This window comes from Halichoerus grypus, chromosome 6 (assembly GCF_964656455.1).
Source record: "Halichoerus grypus chromosome 6, mHalGry1.hap1.1, whole genome shotgun sequence".
Lineage (NCBI taxonomy): Eukaryota > Metazoa > Chordata > Mammalia > Carnivora > Phocidae > Halichoerus > Halichoerus grypus.
The window spans coordinates 82263060-82287787 of NC_135717.1; the positions used below are offsets into that span (position 1 = coordinate 82263060).

The 24728-nt window shown below is 48.5% G+C and overlaps 1 protein-coding gene across 1 annotated transcript in view; it reads right to left on the reverse strand.

The window, feature by feature from the left end:
• ANO2 (anoctamin 2) overlaps positions 1-24472 on the reverse strand; it is a 322969-nt gene extending 298497 nt beyond the window's left edge. Inside the window, exons 1-2 of the mRNA XM_078074088.1 lie at positions 24432-24472; positions 23563-23889 (exon numbers count right to left, since the gene is read on the reverse strand). Coding sequence (XP_077930214.1) covers positions 23563-23889; positions 24432-24452 — 348 coding nt within the window. The 5' untranslated portion in view covers positions 24453-24472. The remainder of the gene's footprint in view (positions 1-23562; positions 23890-24431) is intronic.
• Positions 24473-24728: the final 256 nt, after the last annotated feature.

A 24728-nucleotide genomic window follows, 5' to 3' on the forward strand; every position in this document is an offset into this window, starting at 1 on the left:
CTGCAGAGCTCATTCCTCTAGCAGAATAGCAGCTCTAGCTGCTGGCATCCTCACCGCTAATGCACAGGCCAGAGGAGAATGTGCTTCCAGCTGATCACACTGGAACAGCATCAGGCAACAGAACAAGACCCTGCCGTAAACCCTCCTGGGCCCCCTCAGAGGAGGGCCCTCCACCCACAGCCCAAGGTGAGAGGTGCACATGTCAGAACAGATCAATGTCTTTATAAATACCTAATCTGAAGTTAATTATTTTTGAGCAGCTCTAACTTCTAGGATTTTCCCCAAGGCACTCCATAATGTTTTATTTCTTTTAATCTCATCTGCTCAACCAAGGGATTTCCACTGTCCTTGCTCAGCTTATTAAAGAATAAACCACTGGGTACTTAACATTATTAAAATGAAATAACTTGACTTATATTCTACTCTGGATAAAAAGTTTTCCCATGTTTATTAAAGGATAGACTAGATCAGTGGTTCTCAAAATGTGGTTCTGGGACAAGCAGCATCAGCAGCCTCTGGGAACTTATTAGGAACACAAATTCTCAGGCCTTGAGACTAACTGAATCAGAAGCCCTGAGGGTGGGGGCCAGAAAGCTGTGTTTTAAACAAGCCTTCCTAGAGTCTCAGTTCTAGGTAAGACGGCATAAGCACACTCCCTGCTTCTTTTCTTCTGAATAAAGCTATTAAACCTGAACAGAAGGTATGGAGCAGCTATCTGAGAATTCTGAAAAGTGAATAGTATAAGTGAAAAGTGAATAGTAGTAGTCAAACTGAAGAAGAAGAGGGAATTTAAACTAATACCAAACTGGTGTCTTTCTCCTTCAGTATCCCCCCAACTTAGACTTGACGTGGTCCAAAAGCCAGATGTCGGTATCATCAGCATCGCAAAGAGCCCCGAAGGGAGCCCTCTAGTTTTGACTTGAGAGATAAAAAAGGACTCTCTTAACACTCAGAGAGAATGGAAGCAAACCCCCATTTTTTTTCTTTTCTCCATTCTTTTGCACCCTAGCCCACAGGCCCCTAAAAGTCTAAGGGAAAGGAATGCTCTGCTCTAAACAGATGAGCTGTGCCCCTAAGAAGTTGGAGCAAATCCTTGTTGCTGTTTCTCTCTCTGTGTCCTCCTACCAGTCGACCTCAGACACAGTTGCAACTGTAGGAAGTATGTGGCAGAGGAGGGTAAGCAAATTCCAAGGTTTCTGGAAAAAAGGTGACAAAAGGGATCCTGGCAGACTGGAAGGTACAGAAGGATCATGGAGAGAGAGGAGCACAGCAAAGTGACCCCATAAACTGTTCATGAGCTCCTTCACTTACTTCTGGGCTCCACATGCACACATTTGACCCTAAATAGCATGCTACATACTCTAAAGACTAAACTACGTCGTAGACCACTGCCCATGTCCCAAACTGGCCACTTGGTAGCATCTGCAGAACAGAATCAAATAGCACAAGGCTTTGAAAATGAAACTGACCTTGAAACCACAGCCCACAGAGGACTGGTCAGAACTTGCAGCCCAAACCTAACCAGATCAATTGCCTGTTAAAACACAAATAGGATTTAAACAAGACCCAGAGACTCGTAATACTGAAAAGTCCAGGATATAATCAAAAATTACTTCGCATACAAGGAACCAGGAAATGCCTTTATGGGAAAGACAACTCCAAGTTAACAAAGATACTGAATATCTGACAAACACTTTAAAGTAGCTATTATAAAAATGCCTCAAGAAGGGACTCTTGAAACACTTGAAATACATAGATAGAAACACTCTTGAAATACATAGGTAGAAAATTTCAGGGATAAAAAAAGAGGCTATAAAATGAACTTGATAGATATTTCAGGGAAAAAAATAGAATAACTGAAATCAAAAGCTCACTGATGGGCTCGATAGCAGAATGGGGGTGACAGAAGGAAGAGAGTCCTTCAAAAAATCAATAGGAATTATCCAACCTGAATAACAGAGGGGAAATAATGATTGAAAACAACAAACAGAACCTCAGAGATCTGTGGGACATTACCAAAATGACCCAACATTAATGCCACAAAACCTTCAGGAAGACAAAAGAGTTCAGTACAAGGGAAAAAAAATCAATATAATAACTGAAAACTTCCTCCTAAATTTGGTGAAAGATGTAAACGTACAGATTCAAGAAGCCCATTGAATCCCAAATAGGTAAACCCAAAGAAATCCATACCCAGACATGTAATCAAACTGTTAACAAAACTAAAGACAAAGAAAAAAAACAACAAGAGATAAACAGGAAACAATGATGTGAATGAGTACAGATTTCTCATCAGGAAACAGAAGGCCCAGAAGACAGAAGAATAACATTTTGCAAGTGCGAAAAGAAAAGAAAAGAATCATCAAACTGGAATTCTATATCCTGTGAAAATATCATTCACGAATGAAGGTTAAAATAAAGGCTTCTCAGATGAAGGAAAACTAAGATAATTTATTGCCAACACACTTGCTGTAAAAGCACTTGTGAAGGAAATTCTTCAGACAAAAGGCGGAAATGACATCAAAAGGAAACTTAGAACATTAGGAATGAAGAAACAGCCACAAAAATGGTAAATATCCAAGTGAATGAAATATACCACTCTTCTTGATTTTTAAAAAATGTGTTTAGTAGTTAAAAATAAAAATGATAATGTTTCTGATGGGTTTTTCAATTTATGGAACTGTATTACATAAGAAAACAATGAGACAAAGCCGGAAGGGTAAAGGGACTTATGAGATGATAAGGTTTCTACACTCCCCTTGAAGTGGTAAATACTGCTTCTGAGTAGACAGTAAAAACATAAGCATATCTACTGTAATCCCTCAAGCAACCATGAATAAAACCATACAAAGAAACATATTCCTAAGGTGCCTGGGTGCCTCAATCAGTTAAGCATTGACTCTTGATTTCGGCTCAGGTCATCATCTCAGGGTGGTGAGATCAAGTCCCATGTTGGGCTCTGTATTCAGCACGGAGTCTGCTTGTCCCTCTCCCTCTGCCCTTCCTCTCTCTCTCAAATAAATAATAAATCTTTTTTTTAAATTCTGGGTTAAAATAATAATTTAGTAAGTGAACTACTGAGAAAAAACTCTGATAGAGATGATCCATGATTTCAAGCTCTAAAGAAAATTCTAAGTGGAGATATAAATTTAGGAGCTCTCTTACCATGAAGATGGCAGCAGAAATGTTGGAAATAAATCATCTTGGGAGTCACTGTAAAATGAGAGAAGGGAGCCTAGAAACAAGATTCAAAGCAGCCGAACACTTAAAATAACCCAGCAGAATAACTCAGCCAGGAAGACTTAGAGGAGGTGGTCAGAGAAGTAGGAGGGAAATCAGGAGAGCGTGGTATCAGGTTAGATGGTGTTTCAAACAGGAAGGAATGGTCAGTTGTGCTGGATGTTGCTATAAGGGTAGGGAAGCTGAGAACTAAAATATCTCTGTTAGGTTTTAGCACCAACCGGACAGCAATGCTCATCTCTACAAGGGCATTCAGGGCAGAGTGGTGGGAATGGAAGGCAGACTAAAGGAGCTTGCCTAAGATAAAAAATGGAAATAGTAAAAAAAAAAAAAAAAAACTTTGAAAGTCTATGAGATACTTAATATAAAGTGCAGTGATTAAGATAATGAGTTATTAGAGCAAAGGTGGTCAAACAGACCCATAGAATAAAACAGAGAATCCAGAAGCAGCCCCACACACATGTTTGATGACATGGAACACTGCAGAGCCATAGAAAAGGATGGTTCTTTCAATAAATGCTCTTGGGGCAATCAGGCATCCACGTGGGGGAAAAAATTAATCTCGACTCACACCATGCCACACATGCAAGAAAAAAATCAATTCTATATGGATTGTAGTCCAAATGTGAAGTGTTAATCAATAAAGTTCTGGGAGATAACATTAAAGAATATATTCATGACTTGTACCATATAGGTGATGATTTCTTAAACAGAGCACAAAAAGCACTAATCATAAGAAAAAAATCGATAGATTGGACTAGAATAAAGTTAAGAACCTCTCTCCACCAAAAGACACAAAGAGTGAAAGGAAAACCACAGAGTGGAAAAAAGATATTTAGAAAACAGATACTCAGTACAAGACCTGTACCAAGAATACATGAAGAACTCCTTCAAATCAATGAGGAAAGGGCAGACAACTCATCTTTTAAAAAGGTCAAAAGGCATGAAGAAGCACTTCACAAAAGAGGATATCCAAATGGCTGGGGGAAAAAAACAATACATATGAAAAGGTTTTCATCTCATTAGCCATCAGAGAATGAAGATTGAAACCCCACTGAGATACCACTACAGATGTAACCAGAATGGCTAAAATTAAAATGACTGACAATACCAACTGTTGTCAAGTATGTGGAGAAATTGGAACTCTTACACACTGCTCATGGAGAGTATAAATTGATACAAAAACTTCGGAAACTAGTCAGTTGTGTCTACTAAAGCTAAGCAAACATACATATACCATATGACCCAGCACTTCCCCCCCAAAGTATATACCCATCAGAAGTGCTTCACCAAAAGATTTGTAAAAGAACAGTCAAAGCCATGAACAGACATTTCTGCAAAGAAGACATCCAAATGGCCAACAGAAAAAGTGCTCAATATCACTCAGCATCAGGGAAATACAAATCAAAACCTTAATGAGATACCACCTCACACCAGTCAGAATGGCTAAAATTAAAAAGTCAGGAAACGACAGATGTTGGCGGGGATGTGGAGAAAGGGGAACCCTCCTACACTGTTGGTGGGAATGCAAGCTGGTGCAGCCGCTCTGGAAAACAGTATGGAGGTTCCTCAAAAAGTTGAAAATAGAGCTACCGTATGACCCAGCAATTGCACTACTGGGTATTTACCCCAAAGATACAAATGTAGTGATCCAAAGGGGCATCTGCACCCCAATATTTATAGCAACGATGTCCACAATAGCCAAACTATGGAAAGAGCCCAGATGTCCATCAACAGATGAATGGATAAAGAAGATGTGGTATATATATACAATGGAATATTATGCAGCCATCAAAAAAATGAAATCTTGCCATTTGCAACAACATGGATAGAACTAGAGGGTATTATGCTAAGCGAAATAAGTCAATCAGAGAAAGACAAATATCATACGATCTCACGGATATGTGGAATTTGAGAAACAAGACAGAGGATCATAGGGGAAGGGAGGGAAAAATGAAACAAGGTGAAACCAGAGAGGGAGACAAACCATAAGAGACGTTTAATCATAGGAAACAATCTGAGGGTTGCCGGAGTGGAGGCGGGTTGGAGGGATGGGGTCGCTGGGTGATGGACATTAGGGAGGGTATGTGCTATGGTGAGTGCTGTGAATTGTGTAAGACTGATGAATCACAGACCTGTACCCCTGAAACAAATAATATATTATATGTTAATAAAAAGAAAGAAAAAAAAAACTTAATAGATCCCCGTGGTAAGATGTTCAATTAATAGACCATCACAATGATTGAGATAATTTTAAATGTTTTTTTAATTCAATCCCTACAATGGCCTACCTCTGTATGATAGAAAAAAACATTTTTTATTCTTCAGTGATAAAAAAAAAAAGAATTGAAGTTGACTGAAAAAAAAAAAAGAACAGTCAAAGCAACACTGTTCATAGCCTAAAGCAGGAAACAACCCTAACATCCACTGACAATGAATAAGTAAATTGTGGTACACTCAAACAACAAAATAAATACCTTTATAGCAATGAATAAACCACCACTATACACAATATAGATGAATCTCACACACATAATGTTTAACAACAACAACAACAAAAGCCAGGAACTAAGTATATACTGAGTGATTCCACTTATTCTGAATGATTCAGAAATAGGCAATACTCACGCATGAAGCTAGTAGGATATTATGACCTTTGGACAGGGGCCCATGACTGGGCAGAAGCCCAATGGGGCTTTTGGAGGGCTGGAAATATTCTATTTCTCCATCCGGGTGGCAGTTACACACATGTATCCACTTGGTTACACACTTACACTTTGTACACTTATGTTTTTCTGATATATGTTACACTTCAACAGGAAGTTTAAGCCTGGCTATGAAGAGGCAGAGTGAGCAGGTCATAACTGAGGGGTAACAGGGTTGAAAGAGGGGTTCCTAAAGGCAGAAAAAAGGGGGTAGGGGGATGTAAAACCAAGCTGCAGCCAAAAAGCTGGCTGTCTCTCGCTAAGGTGGGAGAGACCCTCCCTGCTGTCTGCCTGAGCTGGGGTTCTGCGTTCAGCCCAGCAAGTGCCCAGGCATGGTAGATGCACAGTAGACTATTGAAAACAACCCCTCTGGATGGTGCTTCCAGCTCAGAGGCCAGCAAATACTGCTTTAATAGTCATCCCTGATCACAGCTCAGAGGACTACAGACTTCATGTTATTAGGAATTCTAACAACTGAGCCAAATAGCCAAATCGCATGACTTCCATCTTCAGAGGAGGAAACAGATGCATGTCACAGGTTCACAGCTAACCCGCAAAATCACATGGTCCCTCAAAGACTAGGGATTCCAAGATCCTTAGTCAGGAAGGCCCACAGACGCCAGGGGACCCCACTGGCAGCACAGTGTCCTGGAAAGTGCAGGGCTCTCAAACGGAGCTCCATCTCCAAAAACCTCAGTTTCTATAAAATTGGAAAACTTTCACAACAGCTTGAAGAGAATATGAGTCCAGCGTGTACTCAGGTGACCACAAATGCTTGTCCCCTTTCTCCTCCCCCTTCCCTCGGGGAGCAGAAGGTTTTCAGAAAAGAGAGACAGCCCTGTCTTGCGAGGAGTTCCCACGAACCAGGGATGCAAAGGTCTCTAAGAGTCCAGACGCACGTTCTTAAGACCATGCGACCTCCTGGCGCGATACATGCCAGTCCGAAGGACAGCGCATCCCTTTCCCTTCGCTGCGCTTGTCCAGCCCAACCACACAGGTTTCTGTGTTTCTACGTGGTTTGGGTGTGTTCGCTTTTCCTAGATGGCTGGGGTTGGGGGGGTGGGGACACAGCAGCACAAATGTGTGTGTTTATGTTTCAAGCTGCAGCTGTTTATTTCCCCAGATGAATTTTAAAATCACTCCAAATTCATCAGCATCTTCTAAGGAAGCCTCCTAAATAGCATCATGTTCAAAACTCAGAAGCTGTGCTGGGATAGGGAGAAAGAGAACCGGGGCAGGGGGGCAGGATGCACGAGGAGCTCCGTCTTTAACGGCTTCCCCCTGCCACTCAGGTTGTGCCACGCTCTGGCTCTTGGGAGCAGCACCCGACTCCCCCGCATTCACACCCCTGGACCTCAACTTAATCAAGGTCAACCAAGAGCCCCGGGAGGCTAGAGAGTTACCACCACGGCACCCGACTTCGCCTTCTAGCTCTGGGTCAAGGGGAGGCATGAAGAAAGAACAGCAGGGGGAAGACATGCTTGTTTGGACAGGCATCTGTTGCTGAGCGTCTCCTAGTCTTGAGAGATTTTAACTTTCCACGCCTAATACTCAGCACCCATCGAGAGGGCAGGGGACCATTTATAATGCTTCTGGGAATTGGAGAAAGTTACCAAACTTCCATGGGCCTCCATGTGTAAAATAAGATGAGCATTAAAGACTCTCAAAGGTCCCTTGCAACTCTGACGTTCTGAGTCATCGGGGCTTACAATAAAATAAAAGAGGAAAAACTAAAATGAAATAAACTCTTCCTTTTCCAAAAGAAAAAAAAACGGGGGGAGCATTCACTCTCCCTCTGCATTTAACTTGTGTGGCCCTGCCATCCTGGCCTGGCCCCCTCCCTGGACAGGAAATGGCCCCAACCCCCTTCTCTGGCACAGTGGCTTCATCTGCGGAGTATTTAATTAGAACTGGTGATGGCTGTTCGGACAGAGCCAAGGCCAAGAGGGCAGGAAGGCGTCCCCTTGTCCTCGGCTCAGGAGACTACGAGAAAGCCGAACAGCTGGGACAGGTTTCCACGTAGGTCGTCCCCCTACTGGCAGCATTTGATGGCTTTCTGTGCTCATCAGTTCAGATGTCCTCCTGGGGAGGGCCTTGACTTCAGGGGGTGGGGCCCCTCTCAGCAGGAGAACAGGCTCTCCCTGTCCTGCTCGCTCCATTCGGTCTGCACACCGCCCAGCAAGCGGAGGCTGCAAAAGGGACCTGGAGATGTTAGCAGACCCAGGCAGGAAGTAACAACAAGCAGATTCAACCTGGAAAAATGTGGCCATTGCATCTGGGGATAAATAATCCGAAACACAAATACTCAGGTGGGAGGGGGATGCCTGGAACAGGAAGCAGCCAGACAGCATTTGGACAGGAGCTTGCAATGTGATCTAGTAACAAAGAAATTGCTGGGGGATTCACGAGCTGGATGCATGGAGGTGATACCCCAACAAGAACAAGGAAGGAACAGGGGCGGGGCCGCAACAGCTGTTCTTGGTCTCTCTAGAGGCCAGGACTAGGTGGACCAAGGGCTTGTGATGGCAGCAAGAGAGGTTCAAGTCAGACTCTAGAAAGAACCTTGTCACTACGAAGCATAGGGACATATTATGTGAAGTGATGGAGAAGTCTCTGGGAAGATGTTTGAAGGACATGGACACAGGAAGCCTGTAGGACAAGATGACCTGCAGATGTCTCATGCAGCCCACCAAGGAAAATGTGACTCTGCAGAAAACAGTAAGCTGGCCTGTTTATCAATGCCACGGGAGACAGAAATGGAGGAACCCAAACCAGCCACAAACACTGAAATGCAAGATCTGGGAAAAGTCACACAACTCTCCTGAGTCTCAAACAACACTGGGAAAAGAGCCCCAATCTGCAAAATTGCCAGACTCCCTCCTCCTCAGGCCCATAAAGAAGATATTTTCCAGTCCTCCCACTGGCTCCATTGCCTAGGACATGGGAGCTCAAAATGAGGCTCTGGAGACAAATCTCCAGGTACATGAGACCCAGCGGGGCCAATCAAATGCATACCAGTTGATCTGCTCCTTCACCAATAGGCAGTTGCTCTGGAGAGAGTTAGGTTAGACCCCAAGAAGAACTTCCCTCTTGAGTTTTCCGATACCGCACCAGCAAGGAAGAGAGCCGGTTTATATTCTCTCTTCCTCCTGTAGGTTCATAGGCCAGAATGTGCTTAGAGTTGAACGATGTATAGCATTTCCCACCAAAGCACAGGAGAAAAGGTACGGGAGTGCCTCCCTTCAAACTTGAGATGTGAAAGTCCAGGTTTAGAAAGCAGATCAATGACGCTGATTATTCACTTTGAAAAGGGACTTACTATAACAACTGACATGAAAACACTTCAAGCCCGATGAGGATTTTAAAATCCAGAATTCAGTGTAACGGGCGAGACTGCCCACTCAAACCAGGGCACAAAGATTGAAGACCTAGGGAGGCGAAGGTGTCTCTGATTCCAGGCGAGTGACCAGTCAGCCTGGTAAGGTGTTTGAGAGAGCTTTCCAGAGACTCCAGAAAGAAGAAAAAAAAAAAAAAAAAAAGGCCTTCTAAAGGGGGGCTCCCCAGGGCATGTGACAACAGGCAGGTGTCACGATCTGCCACTGGTCCATGAAGCCAGGCCAGGAGGGAGATGGGCATCACTTGGATGGGAGACTGCACCTCATTTATAGACAGGTCAGCCTAGAGGCCAGAAAAAGACAAAAGTCTTTAGAGATCTCCAGATCTGAAATTAAGGAACTAGAATAGTAACCAAAACTGAATCACTTATGTCCTTGACCAATATTAAGTGTCCACCATGTGTAAGATGCTTCCTCGAAACAATTCAAAGAGATCCAATGAGAAAACTGAAGGGACAGGAGACGTCACATGATTCGCCCAAGTTTAGACATCCCCTGGTGGCCGAGCTGGGATTCAGATTCAGGCTGGCATTCCAGTTTCACTTACATCAAAACTTTCTCCTTCAGAAACCTTCCAGCCCTGTTCCCCTTGGTTCCAGTCGTCACAGCAGAACAGTTTGGATGTGTACCTATGTACATATGCAGACAAGGTCTGGGCAGTTGGCAATTACCCAAACCAGGAAGGTGAGGGGCAGCGCAGATAAACCACAGCCCTTTGGTCCTGGAGGGCATTACACTCTGCGTTTGAGGGAGGAAGATCTCAGCATATCTGTCTGATTCAGCTTGGCTTAGGCTAGGATTAATGACTGAATTAGCTTCCATTTCCCGAGCATCCTAACAGCAGGAGGGAATGACCCAGAACGCAGGAGGCCATGAGCAGATTAACCACTCCCCCTCCATAAGTAGCCACACATGGAATAACCCTGCACATGTACAGGGATCATCGTGCATGGCCCTGAAGGACCGTCTGTCTTCTGTTTCCTTCATTAAACACTGACCCCCCCCCCCCCCAGATGTACTGACCACATCCTCCTCCTTCATCCCAGATCAGAGGAGAAGCCTTTGCACTTAAGGGCATTCCATCCCAAATGTCACCCGGCTGTTACAGCATTAGGCTCTAAGGTAAGCGGCTTATGACAGCTGGGGGAAAGGCAGGAGGGAGGCCTGTGTGGGGCCATGGTTCTTGGAAAAAGAAAGAGCCAGTATGGTGTGATTTCCAGAGCCCCGCTCCACCTGCTGGTGCCCAAAAGCCTGAAGCTTTGATCCCCATTAAAGTGCAGACGCTACAAAGCAGGGTAATGTGAAGGGTCTGAAGGAAAGACCCAAGAGTCCATGCAGAGGATGTGGAGTGATGGGAAAACCGGACAGGGAGAAGCTACACAGAAGGAAGGCTGAGCACGCTCAAGACCAACGCCACCTGGCCCCCCATACCCACTCTGCTGCCTGAAGGCGGGAAAAGGTAGTACACACACCTGGGGATCATCCCAGCCCTGCTCTCCAGGGAAGCTGACCTTCCACCCTGGCTCACTGCCCTCCCTACTGGGGTCCCAAGCAGCTCCGGACCTGTGCGCTCTCCAGTTCTTGCCGTGTCCCCCCCTTCCTGGGCAACCCTGTTGCCTCTCGTCCCTGCCTGCTGGCTCCACGCCCATCTAATGGTCTCAGGGCCCATCCTGAGCAGATTGATTCTTGCCACAAACACAAAGTACAAACCTTGTAATTAAAAGTTATCTGTGGGGTGCAACAATTCCCCAACCCGTGACCTCCCACGGAGATAGGAGGGAAGACAGGTGTTTACCACAGGGAGCAAAGAGGTAAGCAGAGAATACTCTCAAGTTCAGAGGCTGCTTTCCCCTCTCCTGAACCTGCTTTAACTGCTGGCAACCCCAATGGTGAGAATAAGGCCATCCCTTCCCCACACCAGGCTCAGGGGACAGAAGCATTATCCCTGGAGAGATGGGATACCACAGTGACTGAGAGCTCAGACTCAGGGTCTGTCTGAATCCCTTCCTGACACCAGTTGATTGACCCTGACCAAGTTGGGTAACCTCAGCTCTTATCTACAAGAGCGACAGTAGTAATAAATACTTCAGAGGGTTGTTATCAGGATTGAATGAGTTACTAGATGTACTGAGCACAGTAGAAGTAATTTTGGCCATTACTAGGAACTTGGAAAGCAGCAATAAGATGCTCAGGGAGGGAAGGGTCCAGATTCCCATGGCAGGAGGGAGAAAACAGGTACCCCCCCCAACACCGGACTACTAGGGATGGATGAAAGTAGGGTCCCAATGCCAGACGGCCCTTCGGCGCACAGCCATGGGTCATATGGGCAGCTCTGGACCTGTGAAAATGGTGTCTGCGTCTTTTTCTGGGGGATGGTATAATCCCAACACAGAGACCAGCCTCACATAAACACAACCGCCGCTAAGTGCTTCACCATAGTGGTCTTTGGGGCTGGGGGTCTGCCCACCAGTGCAGAGCTAGACAGTGCTGGCAGAAAGAAGAAGGGGAAGCAGCTAGAGAGGAAGGAGGATGGAATGACACAACAGGACAGCTGACAACCCCCAGGGCACCAGACTCCCCTTAGTGCTGGACCTGAGGGCAGCCTGTAAGAGCTCAGGCCTAGCCTGCAGTTCTCCTGACTGCCCAGCTCTCCCTCCCCCAACTTCTCCCCTTCCCTCCCCTCCCCCCCACCCCTCCCACCCCTCAACCCGGTCTTTGCGCCCCTCAGCCTTCTCCTCAGGGTAGGCGGCTCTGAGAGGAAAGCAGCTTATTCTCTTCCCTGGTTGGAGAAGGAGGAACCAAGAAGGAGAAGGAAGAACGGGAGAGGGCTCATGAGGAGCAGCGAAGGGACAGGTTCCAGGTGGCTGTGAGAGGCCCATCTCTGGAAAGCCTTCCCTGCCAAGCCCAACTCTTATGGCTCGCTCCCTCCCCTTGACGCTACAGTATACTGTCTTTGCTACACATTATGCTTTGAATCAATTCAACAAACACAGTGGAGTATTTACTACGTGCCAGACACTGTACGAAGAAATAAAGCAGAAAACACAATCCCGGTTCTCGAAGTCTTCAGTCTTATCCAGGGACAAGTGAAGCTCATAGGGTGTACTAAGCGCTTCTGTGATGTTGCCCAAGTTCGGAACAGGGAGCATCAAATAATAGACAGATACAACAGTGTATCAAATAGCATGTTTAGGGGCGCCCAGAGGGCTCAGTCAGTTAAGCGTCTGACTCTTGGTTTCGGCTCAGGTCATGATCTCAGGGTCGTGAGGTGGAGCCTCATGTTGGGCTCTGTGCTCAGCAGGGAGTCTGCTTGAAGATTCGCTCCCTCTGCCCCTCCCCCCACTCACATGTGCACGTGCATGCACTCTCTCTCTCTCTAAAATAATAAATCTTTTTTTAAAAAAATAGCATTTTTAAATAGTGAGAAAGTTAAACCCTTTCCAATTATCCTGAAAAGATAAAGTCTCCGTTAGATGCCAATATACCTTTAACCTCCAACACTAGGGAAGCCTCCTTTCTCAAGCGAGAGTGAGCAGGCCCCCCAGCCTGAGATCATCGGCAGCCAGCTGTGTCCAGCCAGGAATTAATAAGGTTATTTTGTTTCTGGTGTGGTTTATTTTTGCATTATTGTCTATTTGTTGGCCAGTGATATCGGTTCTCCATTTTTTTTTTTTTAAAGATTTTATTTATTTATTTGACAGAGAGAGACACAGCGAGAGAGGGAACACAGCAGGGGGAGTGGGAGAGGGAGAAGCAGGCTCCCCGCAGAGCCGGGAGCCCGATGTGGGACTCGATCCCAGGACCCTGGGATCATGACCTGAGCCGAAGGCAGTCGCTTAACCGACTGAGCCACCCAGGCTCCCTCGGTTCTCCATTTATAACAATATAATATTTCCTTTTAAGATGAATTTAAACTTAAAAAGTGAGCCAATTTAGCAAAAATATTCAACAAATAACAGTACAGATAGTAAATGGCGATCCTGAAAATCCTGCAACAGGTAAGCAGTGGTATTCAAAATCACCATCATGGTATTCAGAAAACTGAAATGGTGAGACTTCCTGACCCAGAAAAGAAGCAGTCAGCACATGTGCCCTCATGAGTCTATCTCATCTCCCAGCTAGACAGTAAACTCCCTGCACCTCCTCCTCCCTTTGGGGGTGCCTAATCCACACAGTAGGCATTTTAATTCATTCAGAACATGGGGGGGTATTCAACTCAGCTCACAGGGAGGTTAAAAAAATTGGAAAATTAAAGCAAAGCATGGACAGGTGGGAGAGCCAACTCAGGCCCAATGGCAAAGAAAACCCAAGGCAAAGAGGAAACCCCACACCATTCCTATAAAGAACTGTGAAAACAAGGACACTTCATTTTCTGAAGTTTATGAAGTATTTTCAACAGTGGAAGGTGCTGGCTACAGACCTCAGATAAGAAAATCGATCCAGCACGGCTGACAAACTTGCACAAAAGCACATGGCGGTGAATCCTGCTCATTGCCCTCTACACACAAAGTTCTTCCCACTACATTCGGCTGCTAGGCAAGTCCAGGGGACCTGCAGGAAGTAACTCCTACCAATAGCCACTGGTTTTCTAAAACGTGCCACTAGCAGAGCTGGAACTCCCAGACCTTGCTCACAGACCACGGCGTGAGCTGGTCCGAGTGCACCCCCTCCAACCCCATGGTGCACGGTGAGAACAGTACATAGCAACACACACAACGCTGTAACGAGGGATGGGTGGTGTGTGCAGGGAGCCAGCAGCAAACCCACACAAGCTCTTAGGGCCCCGGGGCTTCAGCTCCAAAGCCTTTGGGGTTCCTCTGTCTGCACTTGACAAAGAAAACACAACAGAACAGCATACCCATCAAATTCCACTCCTTATGACTTCCTGTTCCTAAAAAAGGTGCTAAAACGCCACAGGCCCTCTCTGCAGCCTGGGAAGCCTCGACCCTCCAAGGACCTGTGGATGAGCTAAGTGTAAGTTCCCTGGGCTGGATGAGTTCAGAGAGTAGGGGGAAACACAGCTTTAGCTACGACGTTCACAGCCAGAAATACTCCACCCTTCGACACCTGACAGCAATGGATGGATCCCTGAGCGGAAACTCAACAAGACAATTATAAGAATGCCGGTGGGCACCTGGGCCCCGGGACTGCTGAGCTGGACACAGAGTCTGGCTGCTATCCACGGTGGGCTGGTCTGCAGCAGATGAGACCCCCAAACCTGCGATGCTCAACAGATGGTGAACACATTCTGGAAGCCATCAGAATCCACCCAGGGCTTCCTGGGAGCCATCACGCCATAAATGGCAATCTCCATGAATCCTGCTGGGGAGATTCATGACACTCTTACCTTAGCTGAGCTCCAGGTCAAGAGGGATGGGGTCTCCACAGGGCACTGTCCACTTCAGGAGACGGTGACATGGCTAAACAACTCTGCCAGCTCTTCTTCCTTTTGCTTCCAAAGTACTGTCGGTCTGTCCTCCTCACAGTCATGGTGCACAGAACAGGGAAGGCTGAGAACACATCAGGGCCACTATAGCTTTTGTTCGTGGCCTGAAGGAAACATGAGCACTATCTCCCCTGGAGGAGAGCCATCACCCCGCTCCGACTCACGAATCCACTCGCCCTCTGCTCATCCAGAATGAAGGTCAGCCTTCTTAGCAGAATGCATCCCCAGGTGCCGTACACTCACAACTGCCCAAGCAGGCAGGGGCCCTGAAGACCACAAGAGCTGCTAGAACACCTCCAGGTCATCGTGCTCTTTGCAGAACTCTTTACAAAAGTCCTTCGAATACCAGCATGCTTAATCCCAACATTCAAAGACAAATTTTAGTGGAAGAACTCACAGGATAGACAACAGAAAACCACAACCAAAATTAAGTTGCAAAACTAAATACGATTGGCCAATTCTAAGTTTTCCCATTAGTATTCTTGTACTTTTCATCCATTTCCTTTGCCCTCAGCAAGTACTTCCTGGCAGGCCAGCCTCCAAAGGTTTAAGGAAAAAAAACAATTTTGGGGGGGTAGAGGAGGGGCAGAGGGAGAAAGAGAGAATCTGAAGCAGGCTCCATGGCCAGCACAGAGGCCAACGTGGGGCTTGATCTCACGGCCCTGAGATCATGACCTGAGCCAAAATCAAGAGTCAACACAACCAACTGAGCCATCCAGGCACCCCTAAGAACAATTTTAAATTGAGAAAATTATCTTTATCACTGCAATTTTCCAGTTAAATGAGAAAACAGTATCAAGTTTTATTTTAGCATAGACGACATCAGTGTAAGTCACAGGAAGCCAGGACTCTCAAGTACACAGTCTGAGAATCCCTGATGATGCCCAAGCTTCTCCTTTTCCAGATGGGGAAGTCAGGGTCCAGAAAAAAGCCGGTGGGTGGCAGAATGGGACCTAGAACCCAGGTCTCAGCCCAACGCTCTTTCCTCTCCGTGTCCTTCTTGGGGTCAAGCATATCATGGACTAAAGCCCATGCTCCTGGATGCAATTAGCAGGCAGGCCCCAAGTAGCAGGGGCCGCAGCATGTAAGGGCTCAGCTGATGTCACAAGTGTGCTCAGTTGGCACGCCCCTCAAATTAGGCCCCTGCCTCAGGACGCCTCAGGAACCTTATCTGAGCCAGCCAGACTCCAGGGAGTAGCCAGTGGGTGTCCCCATGGGATCTCCCTTCCCCCAGCAGCCAGGCAGGACCACCACTCACTGCCTGACGCTTCTCCTAAGTCTTAGGGGTTATGTGCAGGGATTCGTGATCTTTTGGGGGCCTTGGAGCCCTAAGACAGTCAGAAATCTATAGACCTCTTCTTAGAGTATTTTTAGGTGTGTAAAATAATTATACAGAATAAGGAGGAACGAAGTATATAGAAATACAGTTACTAAAATATTTAAACTCGTGATCTAGTCGTATACTTGCAGCCTTATCAATACATTAAAGAGCAAGACCTGGCAGCATATCTCAAAATTGTCATAATTTCAAAGTAATGATGAGTATCCATGCTTTTGGAGATTTATGCAACAACTATATAACCCAATATGAATCTATGTGTGATTTCTATCGGCAACAAACTCACAGGAACTCATAGTAATGTAGGTTTGCGCCCATATCCTTAGGTGAAGTAACCGCTAAGTTCCAGTTAAGTGTTGGTGAAAATAAAGGACAATTTTTTACCATCCAAGTTTATAAATTCTGCCCCTGAATTCTATTCACAGAACCCCCAAGGTTTAAAGAGCTCCTGAACGCTGCTTCATAGCCCCAGGGTCATCAGATAGGAGGTATCGAGGCACCCTGATGAGCTGACCTGGAGTGACAAGGAGACCCCGTCTTCAGTGAGGAGATGCTTCAGGCTGAAGCAGCCCCAGGCCCATCCTCACCACCTACCAAGCACCAGATATGACTCCCAGGTGTCTCCAGACCTCGAAGGCTCAAAGACCCTGCCACATACAACACCCGCTTGAGCTAAACCTTCTAACCTGCACAGCATCCCCCAGCGGCTCAGTGTACAGAGAGTGAATCCTGCCCAGAGACCTGATGAGAGTAGAAGACTCAGCCTGCTCACTTCTGCCAGGACCCAAGCGTCCGGGGCAGGCAGAGGGACGGTGATCCAGCTAAGAGCTTCCAGGCAGAGGCAGGACTGGGAATCACTCAGCCTGTCACTCTCCCAGTACGCTCTCTTACTGCACCTTTAGATTGACTTTAGGTGACTATCTGAAATCAGGTCAGCGCCCCCTGAAGGCAAGGACCACATCTTAGTCACATGTGTCATCAGCTCCCGGGATGTGGCACCTGCAAATGTTCAGTCAAGATCTGCTAAATGAGGGCGCCTGGGTGGCTCAGTCAGTTAAGCATCTGCCCTCAGCTTGGGTTATGATCCCGGGGTCCTGGAATCGAGCCCCACAATGGGCTCCTTGCTCAGCGGGGAGTCTGCTTCTCCTTCTCCCTCTGCCCCTGCTCCTTCTCTCTGCCTTGCTCACTGTCTCTGTCAAATAAATAAATAAAATCTTAAAAAAAAAAAAAAAAGATCTAAATGAGAGGCAGGAGAGGGTGGCAGAAACAGAGCCCGGCAGGTCTCCCCCGGAGCTGATCCCTTGAGTGTCTTTACAGCTGAGGTGACTGCCCAGCTGAGGTGAAAGCCCGCAAAAACCTTGAACTTATCAGCTGACAAATGGAGAAGGGACTTCTCTCTCTCCGTGTCTCTCTCAGAGACCAAAACCTCTAGCATTGCCCTGAACGGGAATGATTAGCAGGACAGAGACCAACTATCCCTTGACCCTCTCTTCACCAAATGCAGGGATTGATGCCAATAGCCTTGGAAAGCATAAGGGATACTCAAAATATTTAACAACCAGCACGGCGTATTACGGGAGAACAGGCACCAGCCACGGACCCTGGAGCAGTGGGACCAGGAGCACCCGTCCGACCTCGGCCGTGCAAGAAGATAGGAACTCAGCTACAAGGACGACAGACTGAACAGAAGGAAGCTCCCCTCTTGACTTGCTTGTAGCACAGACTCCCCATCACCAAGATTTCATTTACTTAAGACATTAACTAGCTACATGAGCTTGTACAAGCCACATCCTCTCAACCATAGGCCCTGCTCTCTGACAGAAGTGAAAGAAATGATCCAAAGCCCTCCCAGTTCTAATATCCCACGGTCGCATTTTCTCATACCTCACCGGCTGCACCTGGTAACAGGAAACCAGCAGGACAGCCAGCCAGCTCCGGTGGTGCCCAGGCAGGGGCCCTCAGCCAGCCAGGCATCTTGCCCTCTGCTCTGTAGGGTGGGACACTCCTTCCAGCCCCTTTTGAGGAACCCTAGAGAGCTGTGGAAGCCCTGGCCAATAGATGAAAGACCCCAGGCGTGAAGGACCTGAGAGGGAGCCACACCCCAGCGGCAGAAACCCTCGGCCTGCCTTCCACGAGACCCACTCCCCGACCTCTTTCACAACCCGGAAACTGCTCATCTCCGGGTAGGGGTCTGCGTAGACAAAATGCCGCCCCTGGACAGTCGTTTTAAGAGAACAGGGGGAGCAGCTGCAAGGCCCAGTCCGGCTCCTCACCGGCCTGACAAGGCGTTTTAGGTTTCCTATGACAAGGGGACAAGAGCCGCTCTGACCACCTCAGCGGGGATGCCATTAGCATCGAGTGAGGATACTGAGTGTTAATTTTTTAAACTCCTTGGAAAAATGTCCCCAGTTTTGGGGGGGCTTGACTTCCTCCCTTCTCTCTGTACCCCCGCCCAGGCTGCGGAGAGGCCTCCCCGGGGAAGTGAGGTTCAGCCAGCCCCGCGGAGGCTCTGCCCTGCTCAGCTGTGCAGTCCCAGGGGCAGGGGTTGCCGGGGCTGCCTTTGTTGTGTCCCCTGAAGGTCCCTTGGGGGCGGGAAAGAGAGGCAGGCGAGAAGCTGAAGGCTCCCGCCTGCGGCGTCAGGGTGGGGCACACGGGACAGGAACACAGGCAAAGCCGGGGGAAATCAGCCCGGTTTCCTAAGCCATTAGCGTGAGCCAGGTCGTCAGCAGTGCGCGAGCTCCCGCACTCGTGGGCACACGGCAGCCACCACCAGGACCCGGCATGCACCGCGGCGTCGTTACAGCCACATCTGCCTCTTCCCCTGTGTTCCCTGGAGCCTCGCCTAAGAATTCCGGGGAAGGAGGAATAGGAAGGTGCTCTCGAGGACTTGGCAGTCAGCCCTGGTATGACGAAGACCCCAGAAGCTCAGACGGAGTTCAAATCCCAGCTGGATCACTTCGTAGACGTCCCTGTGATGGAGACACTAGCCCCTCTCACCTCCTTAGAGACATGAGGGTAACAGGCACCTGGCAGGGGTTCACGAGACTAACTGACGGAGCACAAGTCCACGTTAGCAGGCACACAGGAGGCAATCAGGGAAGTTGGTTTCCTCCCCTAAAACCACAGATTAATGATAGAGAGCAATTTCCCAAAGTCGCCCCAGCTCCGTCCAGAGGCCTAGGAGGACACATGATCCTACCAGCTGCTGAATCAGATGTATAAAAGCCCTTCTGAAAAGGTAAGTGGGAACAGGCCGTGATGACAAAGGTCAAGAAACAGTGGCCTCTAGGTTAAGAAAATGAGAAGACATTCAAATTTTCTTGGCCCACATTTTTTTCCCCTAAATGAGCCCCCGGGGGAGATCATGATGTCCTATACCTCAGTTGTCCCCTAGCCTCTTTCTCTGGCTCAGTATAGTAATTCAGGTTGAGATGCCAGACGTCCAGGGCTACAGGGTAAATAGTCAGGTGTCGGGGCCATCCTGTGGCTTGTGGGAAGGTCTCCTCTCTGCAGAGAGGGAAGGGATTTGTTCAGTCCTGGGCTCCCACCTGATACCAAGTCAGAGAGGGGAGCGCTGCCTCCTGAATAAAGCTGTGGGCCCCTGGTGCCTCCCGGCTGGCACTCTGCCCCTTCCATGCCTGCCTCTGCCCAAAGCCGCCCAGGGACCTGCCGGAGATGCCAGATCATGCTGAATAAAGGCAGCTTCTGCTATCGGTTCTCTGGTGCCCAAATCCCGGGAGAGCTAGCCCAAGGCAAGGGGGCCCCCGGCACCCCCGTCAATGCCCTCTCCTCCATTCCCAGTTTGGAAGGTCCAGCTGCCCACACAGATGAAGTTGTGGGCCATGCCTGCTGGAATTTCAGGGCCTGCGGGGTGGGGGAAGGCCTTTACACCCCAAGTCCACACATGCCCCGGGCCCACCACGTGCACTGCACTGCGCCTGGCTCTGGGATCCCCCTGGTGCCCCTCGTTCATCTGAGCCTGTGCCTCTGTCCTTCCAGCTGTCTGGGTCAGGGCAGGGGGCTTGGGAGAGGTTGGGAGGAGGTGTGTCACAGAAGGCCTTCCTCAGCCCACCCGCTCCACAACCCCGTCTGGAGGCCTGAGGTGGGTGAGTCCCTCGAATGCTCACATTCACCTCCCACTCAGCAGCGATGCTCATCTCCAGACAGGTCGCCCTCATGTGTCCAAATTGGCAGTGAGGAGGCTGGTGTCTCTGCCACCCACAGGCCCACAGGCATCTCCAGCGATGTCTTTAAATGAAATTGTAATTGAATGGCTACACGTAAGAAAACATATATGCAAACTGTCATTTAGTCATCTGATAAATACCAAATGGCCTTTAAAATATGAACATGGACAATGTAATACATGGAACTACGCCCACTGAATGAAAAAGTGCAACACCAAATGGAAGGTATGCACCCATCATCATCCTGTGTCAAGCACACTCAGATAGCAACCAGGGTCGGAAATGATTCCTATGATAGTCAATCAGTTAGGATTTGATGCATGCAAAGTTCTTTTGATCTGTAAGGCTAAATGAATGATTTTTAATGGGTCTCTAATAGAAACCCATTTCCTCTCCACTTACTTGAAAATCAGATTGAAACCAGAGCCTAAAAGACGGTGTAGCCCAGCAGGGCAGGGACAGCCGAGCAGCTGGGGCCAACTACACCTGCCCTCCACGCTGCCGCCCTGGTGCAGCCAAGCGGCGGCCTCACTCCTGTGAGGTGTCAGCTGCAGGCTTCTGCTCAAGGAGAGACCAAGCATCCTGCCACAGTGAAGAGTTGTGCTGGCCCCAACAGGCCCCCAGAAGAGCTGCTCGGGCCCTCAGAGGCTCCAGCTGATGAATTGCCAGCCAGTGTTTAGCACCAACAGGAGGCTGGGGCAGGGGGTGAGCCGGAGATGATCCAGGACTGCTGGCCCGGAAGGAGGGGACAATTCCTACTCCATCTTGTTGGGGTGGCACACACTTGGAGGCAACGTGGGTGCCCAATATCCTTAGGGAAGTGACCAGGTAACCGCAGTGGCTGCAAAGCACTCATCCATTAGGAAAAATGGGTTAGACGCACATGCAGAACGCGAGTGGGCTCAAAATACAGGGCCAAGGGGCGCCTGGGTGGCTCAGTCGGTTAAGCGACTGCCTTCAGCTCAGGTCATGATTCCGGGGTCCTGGGATCAAGTCCCCGCATCGGGCTCCCTGCTCAGCGGGGAGCCTGCTTCTCCCTCTCCCTCTGCCTGCCACTCCCCCTGCTTGTGCTCACTCTCTCTGTCAAATGAATAAATAAAATCTTTAAAAAAAAAAGAAAAGTGTTGCCAGGACAGTTACCTTTGAATTTCAGATCAGCAACAAACAATCTTTTAAGGACCTAAGTAGGTCCCAAATATTTCATGGGACATACTTCTGCTAAAAAGTTATTTGCTGTTGATCTGAAATTCAAATGTAACTAGGCATCTTGAATTTGCTAAATCTGGCAACTCTAAACAATAATAATAGCAGTGATAGGCACTGTTACTAAGTATTTAATTCACTTGTCTTGTTTTCATCTTCAAACAACCCAATGAAGAATGTATTGCTATCCTTTTTACACAGACTTGGAAACTCTGACTCCAAAGGAGCAAGTCATTCACTCAAGATTGTGAGGCTAGTTGATGCCAGACCCAGGATGTGAACATCTGTCTCTGGGCTCCAGAGTCCACCCTCCTGAGCATGATGCTGTTTCCCAACTGAGGAGCTGAACAAGGCCCAGGCCTCCACTCCCTGACACGCAGAGACAGGTGTGGGGACTGAGCCTCCCACAGAAGTAGTGCCAAGAGCTCCTTGTCTGGTCCTCAAAACAAACCACTACCTCAAGAAACCTTCCCACCAGACTCCAGTTCGAGGAACCAAGTGAGCTCTGGGTTCCAAAAAGTGAAAATCAAGGGAGCAAGGGAGCCCCAGTTAGTTTTCAAAGAGCACAATGTCCCTACATTGGTGGAAAGAACGAGAGAAGCACCTCCAAGGTTAAGGGTCTGGATAAGCAGTACAGGTCAGGAGGACAAGGGTCTGAGCCAAGCCACATGCCATCCTTCCTGGGGTGAGAGAAATGGATGAATGACCCCTGAGGGTCCCTTCCAGTTTGGGGTATTAACTTGAATCTTACACAACAGATGAGAATGGCACCACACCCCTCAGCATGACTCTATTTAAAATAGTCTTAATGAGCATTTATTGAGCACCTACTACGTATTACACATTGTGCTAGATGTTTTCATTGCCCCAGCTATTGATGGGGCCTGTAAAACTACAGCCCAGCAGGGCATTTAACTATTTTGCAGATGAGGAACGTGAGATTCGGGGAGATCACTTATTTATTCAACTAACACTTGTTAAGCGCCTACTACACTACTTTATTCTTCAGACTCTGTCCTAGGTGCTGGGGATATAGAAGTGAACCAAACAAGACCCCTGCCTTCATGAAGCTGGTTGGGGCACTGCTAAAAAACCAAATCTATCATGTTGTTTCAGGTAGCAATGCTAAGTGTGATGAAGGAAAGTAAAGCATGGTCAAGGAACAGAGTGAAGGGGTGGGAGTACTATAGCTAGATGGTCAGGAAGATGTCTGGAAAGAGATAACATTTAGGCAGAGGTCTGAAGTGAGGGAATAAGCATGCACAGGTCTGGGGAAGGGTGCCCAAGGCAGCGGGGACAACCAGTGCAAAGACCCTGAGGTAAGGGTGACCAACACACAACCAAGATAAGGCCAAAGGGCTGGAGCAGGTGCGGGAGGGTAGGAAAGGTAGAAGATGAGTATGGAGGGGATGGTTAGGGCAGGTCATCTTTAAAGGATCACTGTGATATGAAGAAATGGATCGATGGATGAATGAATGGATGGAAGGATGGACAGATGGATATGGAGATAAATGGATTTCCATGGATTCCCTTAAGCTGCTACTGACCAAAGGTGAGAACATATATCGCTCACAAGTTGATAAAACATGTCCGATGTTCAGTTTCCAATGAATCACCTCCCTCAGAGGGCCCCAGGCAAGCACATTCCTTAGTGAAGTATATCCCCTATAGAGGAATGTGATCCAAAGTTCAACAGGCAATCTGGGTCTTCATCTCAATGAAACCTTTGAAGAAGGCCACGGAATGGGGTCTTTAAGCACCAGCAAGAAATGACTTGCCTCCAATCTCTAACCAGGCCAACGCCCACAGAACAGATTGGCACATCCTTACACCACCACTACCTGGGATCCCTTAGGCAGAGGCACCAGCTATACCAAGACTCTTCCTCAAGTCTTTGAACAAGAAAATCTGGTTTGCCCACCAGATTAAAAAAAATGCCACCTGCCAGAACAAAGCCAATGCTCCCTGCAGATGACACCAATCACCAGGGGCCCAAACTTGCAGGGCCATCCCATCCCACGGCCCTTTGCCACCTGCCTAACCTCACCTCCAAGTCCTTCTCGAGCTCCAGCCCAGCTTCCATCAGGTTGTGCTCAAATTCCTCCCGTTGCTCCTTCTTCTCCTCCTCCAGGGCATCGAGTGGCCCCAGCTCAATGTCACCGTGGCCCCCAGCATGAGGTTCCTTGCCTGTCTCCCCATTAGAGACAAGTGCCAGCGACTGGCCAGGGGAGCCCAGGCCAGGATGCACCCCACGTTTCCGGTAATGGTAGGTGAGCACGTAGTCGACCTTCCTCTGGTTGTCGTGGAAGTGCATGCGGCTCAGACAGGCCTCCGAGGACACTGGCTCGTTGGCATCCAGGTAGTTGTTGATGACCTGGAAAGAGAGAGAACAGGACAGGGACAGCGAGGTCCGGTGAGGAAGGGCGAGCGACGGAGGAGGCTGACCTTGTGCTCTGGGCCCGGGGAGGTGGACCAGGAAGCCCGTCAGGCCCAGAGGCCCCAACTCCCCCAGTAAAAGCACAGAGTGGCCTACGTTCTGCTGCCACACCCAGCCCACACAGCCCTCCACCCACCTGTCCACAGCCCGGCCACCAGTGCCCTCAGACCCGCTCTGGCAACCACGCACACACGGACGCTCGCACACACGGACTGAACACGCAGCAGCAAAGCCCTGTACGTCCGCGTGTGCCTGCACACCAGAGCCACACAGAGCACACGCACACAGAGCACCTACACGCGGCACCCCCACACCAGCTCCCCTGCACACATATTTGTGCACACTCCCAGCACCCCAGGGCACTCTGACACACACACAGCCCTCCACACGCACTGGAACACACCCACACATCCCATCTCCTTGCAGCTCTGCTGGCCGGCCTGCAAACACACGCATACTTACACACACAGATTACTCACCGGCAAGTTCTCTGGATCCATTGGAACAAAGGGCAATTTCTTCTCACCGGGCCCACCCCAGCCCCACCCCACAGGGATTCACTCGACACTATGCCCCTCTCAGCCCCACATCCTCCTCCTCCTCCTCCTCTGCAGCCACCAGGAGGGACCCTGCCAGAGACCGCAGCAGGGGGACCGACTTCTGCTCTCAGCCAGCCCGGAGGTGGGAGGTTGAGAGAAAAGGAGGGGAAAGAATAAGGCGGAGCAGGAGAGGGACCTGCCTCCCTCCCTGTGGGTGTTTCCCTGTTTATTACTGGT